We start from the raw sequence: 15,692 nt of genomic DNA, 5'->3' as shown, positions 1-15,692 counted from the left end.
TTCCCCACAGTAACACCAGCTTTTAACTTCCTCCCCTGATCTCCCAGCTCGCATTTAAAAGGAAAGGGGTGGAGGCGCAGTGGAGGCAAACTTGTTCTCCTTCTGTTCCCAGGGAACACTTAATTGGTCAACTCTACAGAGACATCAGTGAGCTGAAGGCACAGCTAGAGAACATGAAGACTGAGGTAGGACTCAGGCTGTGATCCGGTTCTGGGCTTCACCAGGACGGGACGTTTTCATACTAACTTCACTTTGTCAGACCTCATTTTAAGTGTGTGTGTGTGGGGGGGGGGGGGGGGGGTCTCATTAGTAGAAATGCCCAGACCAGACAGACCTGGTCCTCTCGTGGTCTTGGTGGCACTGTGTTTCCACTCTTCCTACCTCGAGAATGGCATCTAGGCCAAGCCCAGCATCCCCGTGGTGCTTGGAAAGACCTATTCTCTTCCCATGGCGATCAGAAGGTTTGATTTGTAACTCTGGTGGCTGTTTGCAGAGGCCGGGGCAGTGAATAGGCCCGCCCCTCAGGCCCACGGCTGGTCGGAGGCTTCATTCACTGGGACAGGCACACATCGCCTCCTCCCTCAGGCCAGCTCGCCCACAACTGCTCCTAGGCCCCTAACAGGATCAGAGCTCCCCTGCTGTCACCCCATGTTTGCCTGGGTGGCTTAGAACGAGCAAAACCCTCAATTCCCGTGAGGCCACGGGAGTGGGTTTGTTAGGCAAACTTGGGTACTTTATTAGATCAGCGCTGGAAACCCTGGAGGACCCGCTTCTCCCGCCCAGCCCAGCCCAGCCCAGCCCGGCGGACCCCAGCGGTGCAGCCATGGGGCTCATTGGCTGAGTTCATCCCACAGAGCCAGCGGGCGGTGCTGCAGCTGAAGGGCCGGGTCAGCGAGCTGGAGGCCGAGCTGGCAGAGCAGCGGCACCTGCGGCAGCAGGCGGTCGACGACAGCGAGTTCCTCCGCGCGGAACTGGATGAGCTCAAGAAGAAGCGAGAAGACACGGAGAAGGCCCAGCGGAGCCTGACAGAGATAGAAAGTGAGTCTGTCGGGCTGGGGCTGAGGGTGGGGGCCGCAGGGTCAGGCTAGGCTCACAGGGAGGACGGGGCTGGGTGGCAGAGCCCCAGGTGATACATCTGTCCAGAAGAGCTGCCAGGAAGGACCCTCGTGTTGCCAGTCTGAGGGGGGCAGGTTAGGGCCCAGCAGGTAGAGAGCCCCACGTGCCACACTGCTCAGAATGCCGGGTCGGGAACCAGGAGGTGACGGTGGGGTGTCCAAAGGAGAGATAGCCTAAGAAAAACTTGCCATAAAAGCCAAAAACACTGATGAAGCAAATACCGTGTGTGTGAATGCCCAGGAGGCACGAATCAGTGCAGCCGTCAGAATCAGGTAGATTTTTTTTTTTTTTTTTGAGGTTTATTTTTGAGAAGGAGAGAGAGCATGCGTGCATGCACAAGCAGGGGTGGGACAGAGTGAGAGAGGGAGACACAGAACCAGAAGCAGGCTCTTGAGCTGTTAGCCCAGAACCTGACGCAGGGTTCGAACCCACAAACCACGAGATCATGACCTGAGCCGGTGTCGGACGCTTAACCGACTGAGCCACCCAGGCGCCCCACGAGTCAGGTGGATTCTTTTTTAAAGACCGCTTCCCAGAGGAGTTTATTTCAGTAGGATCTCCCAGGGAGCAGAAGGTGCATGCATTTGTGAAAAGAAAGGAGGATGTTCTAGGGACTCTGGCATGTTGGAAGGAAGGCACGGGGTCCCCCAGCAGGGGTCCACTGCTCACCTTGGCCCCCTGACAAAACAGGGAGAGCCCAGGCCAATGAACAGCGGTACAGCAAGCTAAAGGAAAAGTACAGTGAGCTGGTGCAGAACCACGCCGACCTGCTACGGAAGGTAGGACCCTCCACCCGCCTCTTGCCCCGCGGCCTGGGCAGTCCCCACGCCACTCCCGTGCCTGCATCGATTCTGAGGGGCTCACCATCGTTTCTTGGAACCACAGCTTTTCAGGCTTCCTTGCCTCCCACGCCTTGAGCCCCACCTTTGATGCCAGCCCCGAAGGGTTTGTCCCCCGTCCTTGTTATTCTTCTTTTAAATACTTAAGCGTTGAGTATCTGAAGATGACAGCTTCATTCTGGCTTCTCTCCAGGTAGAAAAGTGATTACTGTGTCCAATAGCCTGAATGCTGTCATTTGTTCTAGAAGGGAGATGTTGTCCCCGAGATGTTACGCCTGAGATAAGCCCGCTGTTCTTTTCTCATCCAGAATGCAGAGGTGACCAAACAGGTGTCCGTGGCCAGACAAGCCCAGGCGGATTTGGAACGAGAGAAAAAAGAGCTGGAAGACTCTTTCCAGCGCATAAGTGACCAGGCCCAGCGGAAGGTGAGGGGGGAGAAGTGGCGGGGGGGGGGGGGGGGGGCAGGGGGGGGTGAAGGTGGTGGCCTGCCCGAGTTGGAGGTGGGCCTGGGGCACTAGGCCAGTGGAAAGACTGCTCCGTGGACAGCAGAAGTGGGTTAGAGCCCTACAAGTGTACTACAAGAGGCGTGACGCAGGGACATGGTGTCCGATGCACAGGGGATTAGAGGCACGGAGTGACGAAGGGGATCCAGCTGAGTAGGTACGTCAGCAAAGGCTTGTCCAGGGTGAGTCCGGGAGGGTTGAGAGAAGTGAAAGCACCTGGGTGTCAGAGAGACTTGTGGCCAGGAGAACACCCATGAGTTGGGGGGTGGGTGGCAGTAGGAGATGTCAGATGGGGGTGCCTGGGTGGCTCAGTCAGTCAAGCGTCTGACTTCAGCTCAGGTCATGATCTTGCTGTCCATGGGTTCGAGCCCCGCGTCAGGCTCTGTGCAGACAGCACAGAATCTGGAGCCTGCTTTGGATTCTGTGTCTCCCTCTCTCTCTTCCCCTCCCCTACTCGCATTCTATCTCTCTGTCAAAAATAAGATAAACATTTTTAAAAATTTAAAAAGAGGGGTGCCTGGGTGGCTCAGTCAGTTGAGCGTCCGACTTCGGCTCAGGTCATGATCTCGTGGTTTGAGTGTTCGAGCCCCGCGTCGGGCTCTGTGCTGACAGCTCAGAGCCTGGGGCCTGCTTCAGATTCTGTGTCTCTCTCTGCCCTTCCCCACTCACACCATGTCTCTCTCTCCTTCAAAAATAAATAAACATTAAAAAAAATTTTTTTTAATTATTTTAAAAAGGAAAAGGATAGTGCCTTTCACTTTTCTGTGACCCAGAGTAGGAAGTAAAATTTCACAAAGCCGTGCTCAGCCTTACTGTGTGGATGCGTGTGGTTATATTTTTTGCTTTGTTTATTTCCTTTTTTAAAATGTTAGCTGTAAATTCTAATGGGTTGCAACGGGCTCTTCAAAAAATACCACTCAGAAAAGAAATTTTGAAAGAAGGGAATTGTTTCCAGATGGTAAGATGCAGCGACATAGCAGGCGTTGGGGTGGCTGAATTAACGATCCGGTTTTGTATCAGTAATGCTTCTATTTAAATAATAAGAAAGAACACCTTCTATGTATAAGAAAAAAGAACTAGTTCTACTTTAATTAGTATCATAAGCCGAAGCGTGACACTTAGGAAATGTCCCTAAAACTCCCGTCTTTGATATTCCACTTAGCCAGAAGACTCGTCACTATACTCTGGGTTCTCACCTCCTCCCGCCCACTTTTGGGCACATCCAGTCTTGCCTCCAACAGAGCACACAAATCTCCCATTGATAGCTTGGGGCTTGTTTTTGAGATTTTGTTTTTAAGGAATCCCTACGCCCAACATGGGCCTCCAACTCACCACCCTGAGATTAAGAGTTGCATGCTCTATCTACCGAGCCAGCCAGGCACCCCAGTAGCTTGGGGATTTTTACAGGTGTTTATCCCTGGCAACCAGCACCTTGATCAGAGTGCTCCTGCGTTTCTTCTCTTTCAGACTCAAGAACAGACCGAGGTACTGGACAACTTGAAGCAAGAACTTGCCACCAGCAAACAGGAACTCCAGATTGTCCAAAGCAGCCTGGAAACTTCTGCCCAGGTGAGCATCACCTCCCTTCTCTCCCTTATTTTTTCCCCTCTGGCCTGGGCACTGCCGTCACCCGGCGGCCAGCTCCATCCAGCAGCTGGCCAAGCTGGTCCCATCCGTGTTCTGTGTGTGATTGCGGAGGGTGAAGGTGGCGGCTTAGAGATACCACCTGCTGTTCCGTGCGGCCCGCTGGTGGGTCTGGACTCCTGGGAAGCGGACAGTTTGATTCTCCCTCTTCCCACGTGGCCGACATTGCAGGCAGAAGCCAAATGGGCGGCACAGCTCGCGGAACTAGAGGAGGAGCGGAGCGGCTTGGTGCAGGCTGTGGCCCTCCGGGAGGAGGAATTATCTACTCTTCAGGAACAGCTGGAACTCGCCCAGCGGGAACTATCCAGCACACAGGCAAGTAACAGACGCCTGCTGGGTGCCCGGGTCCGAGCCGTGGGCCTCGGTGATGTATCCGTGGAGGCGGGGAGCTGGGGATGGTCTGTGAAAACCGTCTGGGGCCTCTGGGCTGATCGTGAAGGCATTCTGTGGGCACAGCACCGCACACCGGCGTGCTCTGCATCACCCCCAGAGCAGATGAGGGACAGCCAAGCTCCCTGTCTTCACACGAGAAGCACTGTGCGTGGTACTCCCCCCAGGCGTGGAGAATGGGTTACAGGAGGTCCGTCCCCATAGCTTCCTGTGTTGCACCCCTGCGCACGCCTGTGGACCAAGGGAAAGGGTCGTTCTCTGTGGCAGGCGAACTGGCTTGGGCCTCGTTAGCCACAACTTGAGTTAAGGTGCCGGAATCCCAGCTGCATAAAGATGGCTGCTGTTCGAAGGCTCATGACGGGGTCCGTGTCAGATTCTCACCTCCCTGGACCATTTCTAGGAATCAGCGTGCCAGCTCGCCAAGGACCAACGCAAAATGCTTCTGGTGGAGACCAGGAAGGCTGCGGAGCGGGTGATACAAGAGGCCCTGCGGCAGCTGGAGGAGCCCCCTCTGATCAGCTGTGCTGGATCTGCAGGTATGTCCCCCTGTCCTGGTTGCACACGTGTATCCTTAAAGCCCGTTGCCGTTGGGTGTTGACATTGAACCCCAGCGACACTGAGAGCGGGGGTCCTCGGCCCGCTGCCTGTCAGAGTCGCCTGGTGATGACCAGCCCCCACTCTAAGATCAGTTCAGCCGGAAGCTGTGTGGCCCAGGGCCTCAGTGGTAGTTCTTTCCGAAGCCCCCAGTTGTGATAAGGACTGCTCTGTGCAGTGGGTCACGCTAACGAAACTCTCCCTGGGAGCAGAGCCCTGATGATGACTCTAAGCATCAGGGGGTGAAGGAGCAGACGGCCCTGCGTCTCTGAACAGAAAAACGTGGTCTGAATGAAGAGGTGGTTGCTCAGGAGCTTCAAGCCCACACCGGGAGCACCATGATGTATGGCGGGGCAGAAACAATGAGAACACCCATGCAGTCGCAGGCTATGAACGGGGCCCGCTCTGCAAGGTCAGGAGTCCTGATGTCATGTGGATTGGGCAGCATTCGGAACTGGAGAAGCCCACCGGATGAGAGGAGGGCCAGGGGCGCCTGGGTGGCTCCGTCGGTTAAGCATCCGACTTCGGCTCAGGTCATGATCTCACGGTTTGTGAGTTCGAGCCCCACATCAGGTTCTCTGCTGTCAGCACAGAGCCCGCTTTGTATCCACCGCCCCCCCCCTCAAAAATAAACAAAAGAAAAAGATGTAAAAAGGAGAGGAGGGCCTTCATGCACAGTAGGTAGCAGAGCATCCAGGCCCAGGACATTGGTGACGTCATGTGTAGTTGCTGGCGAAGTAACGAGAGGACCCACTGAGAACAAAGGCGGATGGAAGGGAACAGCTGGTAGTTGATTTTCATTATCGAATAGAAACGTCTCCATTCGGTGACATGTACAGCCAGGACTGTCCTATCTTTTTCGCTAGGGAAGCCATCTGTAATGGCTTCCATTACAGCAGCCCCAAATGAAGGAGCACACAGCGCCCCGCCAACCGGGGAAATGCCAGGAAATGGGGCAGCCATGGGCAGGTTCTGAGAAGAGACTTCATGAGCCGGGGGTTTGCCAGAAGAGGACAGACATGAGCCAGTGGAGGGGCAGAAACGTGGGCATTGTAAGCACTTCACATACCTCGGCGCAGCGAATCCTCACGATGGTGCCGTGAGGTGGTGCCGTTACTCTGTCTTCAGATGAGGAAGCTGGCATGGACGGCCTGAGAGCATAGCCAGTGATGGTGGGGCCGGGAGTCACACCGATGCAGTGTGACCTGAGTGCCCACATATTAACTCCTATGGGACACGGTCTCTGTGGACCAGGGCACAGAGGCACAGAGTGGGGACGGCTGTGTTGCGTGCACAGCATGAGCCTAGATTCGCCTCACGGAGCCAGGGGTCTGGGCTCGAGAGTGATGAGAGTCCAAGGGCCCTGAAAGACTTAACAGGAAGGCCTGGATTTGATTTGGCGGCAGTAATGAGAAGTGAGAGGCTGATTCTCGGCTGCTGACGTGGTTGCCCTGGTTCTTGGCTCAGGGACCAGATGGGCTCAGAAGAACAGCTTTTGAAGCTGCATTAAGAGAGTCGTGTACCTGCAGAGTCAACCATCTCCGCCCCCACCCCCCCTCTTAGGGCACCCCCCGCAGGGCTGAGGCCACTTGCTAGGCAGACTCATCCACTGGGTGGCTTGACCTCACGGGGAGAAGGTGACTCCAACACCAGTTGGCTCTGACTCTGCCCTGTCTCCCCTCTCACAGATCACCTTCTTTCCAAGGTCAAATCTGTTTCCAGCTGCATTGAGCAACTGGAAAAAAGCTGGAGCCAGTATCTGGCCTGCCCGGAAGGTAAGAAAGGCGAAGGATGGGGTCTGTTGCTAGTGACGGCTGGGCAGAGTGCAGAAACGCTTGCCTGCGGAAATAACCACCAGGCCCTATGCTCCAAGAAAGGGGTGCATATAACTTGTCAAGCAGGGAAGGAGGTAGGGCGGTGACAGCTCGTGAACAGTGCTGAGAAACCTCCTTTACACTCCTGGCAGATATCAGTGAGCTTCTCCGCTCGGTAACCCTCCTGGCCCGCCTGACCAGTGACACCATGGCTAGTGTTAGCACCACCTGCCTTCGAGCCCCACCGGAGCCTGCTGACTGTGAGTACTGGGGCTGGGGGAGCCAGTCTTATAAGCAGGGGGAGCGGAGGACTCAAAAGTTTTGGTTGTCTTACGCCTCCAGCACTGACCGAGGCCTGCAAACAGTTTGGCAAGGAAACCCTCACCTATCTGGCTTTCCTGGGGGAAGAAGGAATGCTTGAGAATGACAGCACAGCCATGAAGAGCTGCCTCAGTAAGATCTCCGCCATTGGCGAGGTAGGACCAGTGTCTCAACCGGGGGGAGTTACGATGGTTCTTGGGTGAGTGCCGGTGATGGGCCAGGGAGTCAGTGATGTCCGAAGCCAGTTCTTTCTGGCTTTCCACTTGACTCCAGAAAGTGAGGGTTGGGGCACCTGGGTGGTTCAGTCGGTTAAGCGTCCGTCTTCAGCCCGGGTCATGACGTCACAGTTTGTGAGTTTGGGCTCCACGTCAGACTCTGTGCTGACAGCTCGGAGCCTGGAGCCTGCTTCGGATTCTCTGTCTCCTTCTCTCTCTGCCCACTCCCCGACTTGTGCTCTGTCTCTCCAAAATAATGTTAGAAAGAAAGAAAAAGGAAGGAAGGAAGGAAGGAAGAAAAGAAAGAAAGAGCTGACACTGAAGGAAGGAAGGAAGGAAGGAAGGAAGGAAGGAAGGAAGGAAGGAAAGAAAGAGCTGACACTGAAAAATCTGACCCTCTGCCCAATTTTCCAGTCATATTTCATTCATCGGCTATGAGTTGAGAACCTACGGTGTGTTCATCGCTATGCTAAACAATATCAAAAAAGAATAAGCATAGTTTCTCTGTTTTTAAGGATTTGTATCTGGTTGGGCAGGTAACACCTAACATGGAGATAGCAGGATATTTATTGATTTAATAAAGATGTAGTGAGCATGTCACGTGTAGTGGGAATTGTGGTAGATGTCGTTGTACAGAGACAAGACATCGTCTCTCTGGGAAAGAAAAATAAGGAAATCATCCATTTTGATACAGCGGGACAAGAGCAGTAATCAAGTCTGTTTTAAGAGTTCAGTACAAGGCCGCATTTACTTAATTCCAAAAATGTGTCATGATACCAATTCCAGGGAGGGAAGAGATCAGGGCCAGAGTTCAGATTTTCGTCATCCCTCGTCGGAACTCTTAAAACAGGCTTCTGGTTAGTTTGTCTGCCTCTGGTCTCTTTTTCCTCCGATCTCTTCCAAAAACAAATATCGTTGGATGACAAAAATCAAATCACGTAATGTGACATGCAAGGACCGTCACAGTCTGGCCCTTATTCATTTTTCTGGGTCCCTCTCCCCCTTTTCCGCCTTCACCTTACGGTGTCGGTGGCTAGTGCCACAGGGTACCTGCCTGCCTGTCTCTTTCCCCCATGAGTCTTCAAAGGTAGAGCCCGTAGCCTTTTTCCATTGTCCCTTGGTCCCTGGCGTGATATCTGGCAGGGGGTTTACACCCAGTGAATGTTTAACTAATTGAATATGCACATGGAGAGAGCAAAGCAGTTACAAAGATCGGATAGAGAGGAAGGTTCATACTGGGAAGTGGGACGACGAGGTAGGGATCCGTGAAGGTCTGGATGAAGGAAGACTGGATAACGGTGAATTGTTAACCCTTCTTTCAATAGAATGACATGATCCTGGTGGTATTTTAGTATCTTTAAATTCCTGATGGCGGCCAAGAGCATTGCCACAGTCTGCCTTTTGCTGGAGACAGAGCATCTTCTCCCGTGCTGTGCAGAACTCAGTGTCAGTAGACACACACAAAGCCTGTAGGACACCGTGAGGTGAGGAAATAAGAATCGAGTTAGGGGCGCCTGGGTGGCTCAGTCGGTTAAGCGTCCGACTTCGGCTCAGGTCACGATCTCGCGGTCCGCGAGTTCGAGCCCCGCGTCGGGCTCTGGGCTGATGGCTCAGAGCCTGGAGCCTGCTTCCGATTCTGTGTCTCCCTCTCTCTCTGCCCCTCCCCCGTTCATGCTGTGTCTCTCTCTGTCTCAAAAATAAATAAACGTTAAAAAAAAAAATTAAAAAAAAAAAAGAATCGAGTTAATTTAAAAAAGCAAAGTGTGAGAGCAAGATCCTGGGCAGGTTTCCTTTCTGGCAGTAAGACTGACCAAATATTTAGAAGCTCTTCCCAGCACAAGACATGGAAAAAGGTAAATAAAATTGAGGGGGGGGGGATGTTAATTGAATCTGAACTGGCCGAAAACTAAGGAAATTCTCAGAATCAGAAACCAAGAGGACGCAGGAACTGGTGTTTGTCCATCTCTTGACCTAGAGCTTGGATTTTAATGGGCCACACATACAGAGGAGACTAAAAAACAAAACATAAGCCCGAGTAAGGTAAAAGTTTGGAATGCAGAGACTTCCTCCCCAAAGCAGAACTCCAAAAGGTCACACCCCAAGTAAGTGGGGGGGAAAGCCTACTCTGTTGGAGAGATCTTGTCTCAACCTCAGTTGTAGGGGGAGAAGGAAACACGGCTGCCTAGGGAATTTCTAACTACAAGCCACCTTTCTATGGTTTCAGGGTCCAAATCTCCTACTACCTGTGTGACCTGAAAAAACCCAAACAGAAAATCAAATATAGGGCGCCTGTTACACGTCAGTTACGTGTCTGACTTCATCTCAGGTCATGATCTCGCAGTTTGTGAGTTTGAGGCTGGAGCCTGCTTTGGCTTCTGTGTCTCCCGCTCTCTCTGCCCCTCCCCGTTCATGCTCTGTCTCTCAAAAACAAATTAAAAAAAATTTTTTTTTATTTTTTTTAATTTAAAAAAAAAAGAAAGAAAATTAAATGTAAAGTAGTCAGGTTTTTAGGAGCCCAAGTACCTGGTGGAAGCAGATCCAAACGGTCTCGGAAGGAATATACTTTGAACCTAAATCCCAAAGAACTTTCACAGAGTCCCAACGCACATCAGTTCACCATGAGTGTGTTTGACGTGTTCCAGCACGTTTTCTTTTTTAAGTTTATTTATTTAGTTTTGAGAGAGAGAGAGAGCATGAGCAGGAGAGAGGCAGAGAGAGAGGGAGAGAGAATCCCAAGCGGGCTCTGAGCTGACAGCGTGAGATTATGACCTGAGCCGAAGTCAGACACTTGACCGACTGAGGCGACTCCAAGTACTTTTTAAAAGGCAATGGGGCGCCTGGGTGGCTTGGTCGGTTAAGCGTCCGACTTCGGCTCGGGTCATGATCTCACAGTCCGTGGGTTCGAGCCCCGCGTCGGGCTCTGTGCTGACAGCTCAGAGCCTGGAGCCTGTTTCAGATTCTGTGTTTCCCTCTCTCTCTGCCCCTCCCCTGTTCACGCTCTGTCTCTCTCTGTCTCAAAGATAAATAAACGTTAAAAAAAATTAAAAAAAAAAAAAGGCATTAAAAGCGTGGCAAAGGAATAAGACATTTTCAAAAGTCACCAGATATATTTGATAAACAACCATGGGACTTCTAGAAATGAAAAATATAATCATTGAAAGTCAGAACTCAGTCTACAGATTCAACAGCAGGTTAAACAAAGCTAGAGAAAGAATTAGTGGGCTGGATGATAGAACTGAAGGAATTATATAGAATGTGGCACAGATTTTATAAACTAGAGTATAGAAGTTATAGGTAGAATGGTTAGTCAGGGTTCCAGACGAAGACAATAGAAAGACTATGTCCTTTTCTCCCCCAAATAACATTTTTAGTTCTAAGTGTTACAGACTTTTCTCCTACACCTTGCTTTTTCCAGCATTCTGTGTGTGGTTCATCCGTACAGATACATTCATTTTCACTGCTCTGTAATATTCTGTCATGTGACTATAGCTCAAATTATATATCTATTACATATCTGTTTATATTTATTTATCTATCTGTCACATAGCTAGATGTCTATGGTTGATGAACATTTGGGTTCTTTCCAGTTTGAGGCTGTCACAAATGTGCCATATGGTCACTTGTGTAAATATCTCCTGATGTAAGAGTTTCTCTAGTGCATTTGCCTAGGGATAGAATGACTACATTACAGGGGCGGCTGGGTGGCTCAGTTGGCTAAGCGTCTTGACTCTTGGTTTTGGCTCAGGTCACAATCTCACAGTTTCACTAGGTTGAGCCCCATGTCAGGCTCTGTGCCGACAGCACAGAGCCTGCTTAGGATTCTCCCTCTTTCCTTCTCTCTTCCCCTCCCCCACTTGCTCTGTCTCTCTGTCTCTCTCTCTCTGTCTCTCTCTCTCAAAATAAATAAATAAACTTAAAAAAATAATAATTCCTACATTATAGAACAAATCTCACACACAATACCAAACGAACAAGCAAAATACATACGGTAGGATTCCTTTTAAATAAAGACCAATATATGCATACTTAACATTATACTGTTTAAGGATACATTCTTATGGAGCTTTAAAAAAAAGACATGACAGGGATGCCTGGGTAGTTCAGTCAGTTGAGCATCCAGTTTTGGCTCAGGTCATGATCTCATGGTTTGTGAGTTTGAGCCCCGCATCGGGCTCTGAGCTGACAGCTCAGAGCCTGGAACCTGCTTCAGATTTCGTGTCTCCATCTCTCTGCCCCCCCCCCCCCCGCACTCTGTCTGTCTCTCAAAAATAAATAAGCATTAAAAATAATAATAATAAAAGGATATGAGAAAGCATTCTGAATTCTGTGTTTATCTTAAGGTAGGGAATAGGGATGTCAGGAAATGGAATTAGAACAGGATACAAAGGAAATTTCAAAGATACTGATGTTTCTTAAGCTATTCCTTAGGTCAGGTGGTAGATACATGGGTCATTGTTCTTATTCTTTTTTTTTAATGTTTATTTATTTTTGAGAGAGACAGAGAGAGAGAGCATGAGTGGACGAGGGGCAGAGAGAGAGAGAGGGAGACCCAGAACCTGAAGCAGGCTTCAGGCTCTGAGCTGTCAGCACAGTGCCTGACACGGGGCTCGAACCCACGAACCACGAGATCATGACCTGAGCCAAAGTTGGACGCTTAACCACCTGAGCCATCCAGGCACCCCGTTTCTTATTCTTTAAACCATTCATACCTGTTTTATACTCTTGGAGGCATAACACATAATATTTTCAGAATTCACAGACTTTGCCATCAGACCTGAGTTCAGATCCCTGCTCTGCCATTCATTAGCAGTGTGACTGTGGTCAAGACCTCTCTGAGCCTTGGCTTCCCATCCGTAGAACAGGACGAGTCACTGCCTCATGATTGCTGTAGACACAGAGTTAAATAAGAGGCAGAGTGTTGGTTAGAAGGCATCACCCACATTTGAAGAGGTTTTTGACATACCTCCCAAGCCTCAAATACAATCAACACTGTGCAGCTGTGGGGTCAGGGTCCAAGCAGTCGCAACTGAATGGCCTTGTGGGGTTAGGCAGGGTGGCTTTCTGGAAGGAGGGGGGGGTTTTAGTGAAAGGGGGGGTGTGGAGCGTGAGGGTTTACGCAGTAGCGAGTTCTAGATGAGGCCTCCCTGGGTTCTACAAGCGTGTTGCGTAGTGGGACCTTCCTCTCCTACCTTCTGCCACCATGCGAGGACTGTGGGTCTGTCGGGGAGGAATAAAGAGGAAGTCAAAGGGTCATTTCAGCCTCTGGGCTGCCGTTCGCAGGAGCTCCTGCCCAGAGGCCTGGACATCAAGCAGGAGGAGCTGGGGGACCTGGTGGACAAGGAGATGGCTGCCACGTCAGCTGCCATTGAAACCGCCACGGCCAGGATAGAGGTATGGAAGTGTCTGCCCGTCTCCTAAAGCCAGGCCCTTGCAGCTTCCTCGGGTGTGACGTTGCCCATGGGACGTGTCTCAGTTGTCCATCCAGGCCACAGATGGCCCCTGTAAAACCAACCCCAACCCAAACTCCCCAGGCTCCCTGAGGCATAGAAAAGGAGAAGGTCCGGGGCGCCTGGGTGGCGCAGTCGGTTAAGCGTCCGACTTCAGCCAGGTCACGATCTCGCGGTCCGTGAGTTCGAGCCCCGCGTCAGGCTCTGGGCTGATGGCTCGGAGCCTGGAGCCTGTTTCCGATTCTGTGTCTCCCTCTCTCTCTGCCCCTCCCCCGTTCATGCTCTGTCTCTCTCTGTCCCAAAAATAAATAAAAAATGTTAAAAAAAAAAAAAAAGAAAAGGAGAAGGTCCTCACCTCCTTCGGTGTGAGGCCATCCTGCGTTACAGTTCCAGCTGGACCGCTTGTTCGTCGTGTGACTTGTGACAGGTTGTTCCATTAGCCTCGCTCAGATTCCGTTTCTAGATGATAGCAGTAATAATAGTGCTTGCCTCAGAGGGGCGTTGGAAGAGTTAAATGAGATAATGCACATTTATCTTCGTGCCAGGCGCGCACCAACAGTTCCGATTGTGTCGGGGAAAAGCTGAGTGGGCACCATTGGAAAGGTCACATATTGTTCCTTTGGTGGAAGGCTGCAGGCTGCCCACCTTGGTTTGCCCCTAGCCGCTGCCCCCTCTGGCAGGTGCAATATCTCAGAGTTCTGTGCACGTCGGCCTGGGTGCCAGAAAGTCAAGACGGACACTCAACGGACAGGAGAGCCAGCCTGCCGGGGCTGCTTCTCGCTGACTAGATCGGAGGTCTGGGCTCTTTTCCCAACCCACCAGGACGTGGATGGGCGTTTCTGGATTTGGGTTTCTCAGCTACCACGGGGTGTTGGACACAAGGTGCTTCAGGATGCCAGTGAGTGCTCCGTACCCATGATGTATTGAGATACCCTGCTTGTTTTCAACAGGAGATGCTCAGCAAATCCCGAGCTGGGGACACAGGAGTCAAATTGGAGGTGAACGAAAGGTCAGTCTACACAGTGTGGTGGTGCCTAGGTGATCAGGATCAGTCTCTCCTGCATTGGATTATATTAATTACAATAGGACATTAGCAGCCACAGGCATTGGCTGAGTCTGTATAATTGTTGATAACGGTATTCTTAATAATATTGCTGCTGCATTTTAGGGGAAAAGAAACCCCGAGAATCATCACATAATTGTCTGCGGTCAAGTCTCCTCACTCACGTACCTTTCCTCCAAGGCTTCACCGCACCCCCAGCCCCCCTCCCCCCGCCACCGTATTCCCCACCCCCTTTCCCATCCCAAGTTTGCCTGTGTTTAGGCATGAAAAAGAAAAACGTCTGGGGGCGCCTGGGTGGCACAGTCGGTTAAGCGTCCGACTTCAGCCAGGTCACGATCTCGCGGTCCGTGAGTTCGAGCCCCGCGTCGGGCTCTGGGCTGATGGCTCGGAGCCTGGAGCCTGTTTCCGATTCTGTGTCTCCCTCTCTCTCTGCCCCTCCCCCGTTCATGCTCTGTCTCTCTCTGTCCCAAAAATAAATAAAAAACGTTGAAAAAAAAAAAAATTAAAAAAAAAAAAAAAGAAAAGAAAAACGTCTGTTTCATAGCTCTTGGTCTGTGTTCTGTGTCCCTGACCTTTTTTTTTTTCCCCTAGGATCCTTGGTTCCTGTACGAGCCTAATGCAAGCCATCCAGGTCCTGATTGTGGCCTCTAAGGACCTCCAGAGAGAGATAGTGGAGAGTGGCCGGGTAAGCATGGCTGAGGGCCCCTGGATGGGGGGACCAGACATCATTCACAGACTCCCAGTTCACTGGGAGGCTCTGTCCACTCCATACACTCATCCACCTTCAGTCAAATCCACGGCTGCTGCCATCTTGTCCCATGTGTCCATCTGAGGGCGTGGTTCCCTTTCCCCGGGCCGAGCACAGATGCCATGGGAATCTGGGGCGCTGCCAGGTCCCCAGGGAGCAGTCAGCCCCAGCCTCCAGCTGCAGGCTCGTTAACCCAGGCGCCATCGCCAGATCCTGCTCTGGAAACCCCGCGTGCATTGCAAGCCTGGGCCCTTGGAGGAGGAGGGGAGGGCTTTTGAAAAGTGGGCAAATGAGAAGAGCCAGCCTGGTGCTGACCTTTCATAGCGGGTGGGGCCATGTCTGTTTCTGACGGTGGAATCCACTCCTCGAAGACAGACTCTATCCCAGTTTCTGGTCAGCATCATCGCTTGGCTTTCTCAGTCCTCCGCGGGCATTCCTACTGCCGTGTTTCCTTCTCACACCTGCGTGCAGTGCAGCTCAGGAGACAGAGGTCCAGGGAGGGATTCCTGAGCCTGAAAACTATCCTTTATTTTTTTAATGTTTATTTATTTACTTAGAGAGAGAGAGAGAGAGAGAAAGTGGGAGAGAGGGGCAGAAAGAGAATCCCAAACAGGCTCCGCACTGTCAGCACAGAGCCCGATGCTGGGCTCGATCCCATGAACCCTGAGGTCACGACCTGAGCCAAAACCAAGATTCAGACACTTGACCGACTGCACCACCCAGGCACCCCCTGAAAGAACGAAGCCATATCTGCTTTGATGGTGGTGCTTCTTACCAGTCTGGGAGGGGATGGTTTCTGCCCCCCGAAAATAGAGACGGGGACTGAGTAAGGAGAACTTGGAGATTCTAAGATTATCGTCTTAGAATTTGGAAATGGAAGACACTTCCAAAGCATGAAAGCATTTTAAAATTCCAGGCAGAAATTATTTGCTTAAATTATTCACTGTGTAGTCTCTTCTTTTGGCAAATCATGGTAAGTGGTTGGACTCCAATCACGT

The 15,692-nt window shown here is 51.4% G+C and overlaps 1 protein-coding gene across 1 annotated transcript in view; it reads left to right on the top strand.

The window, feature by feature from the left end:
- The window catches only part of HIP1 (huntingtin interacting protein 1), a 147,087-nt gene that overhangs the window by 124,632 nt on the left and 6,763 nt on the right, over positions 1-15,692 (top strand). Inside the window, exons 13-25 of the mRNA XM_049639234.1 lie at positions 113-185; positions 855-1,038; positions 1,807-1,895; positions 2,264-2,380; positions 3,926-4,027; positions 4,274-4,417; positions 4,893-5,028; positions 6,775-6,861; positions 7,053-7,160; positions 7,243-7,376; positions 12,717-12,827; positions 13,834-13,892; positions 14,538-14,631. Of these exons, the coding sequence (XP_049495191.1) occupies positions 113-185; positions 855-1,038; positions 1,807-1,895; positions 2,264-2,380; positions 3,926-4,027; positions 4,274-4,417; positions 4,893-5,028; positions 6,775-6,861; positions 7,053-7,160; positions 7,243-7,376; positions 12,717-12,827; positions 13,834-13,892; positions 14,538-14,631 (1,438 nt within the window). The remainder of the gene's footprint in view (positions 1-112; positions 186-854; positions 1,039-1,806; positions 1,896-2,263; positions 2,381-3,925; positions 4,028-4,273; positions 4,418-4,892; positions 5,029-6,774; positions 6,862-7,052; positions 7,161-7,242; positions 7,377-12,716; positions 12,828-13,833; positions 13,893-14,537; positions 14,632-15,692) is intronic.

Source organism: Panthera uncia, chromosome E3 (assembly GCF_023721935.1).
Source record: "Panthera uncia isolate 11264 chromosome E3, Puncia_PCG_1.0, whole genome shotgun sequence".
Taxonomy (NCBI): Eukaryota; Metazoa; Chordata; class Mammalia; order Carnivora; family Felidae; genus Panthera; species Panthera uncia.
This window is presented reverse-complemented; position numbering and strand designations above follow the sequence as displayed.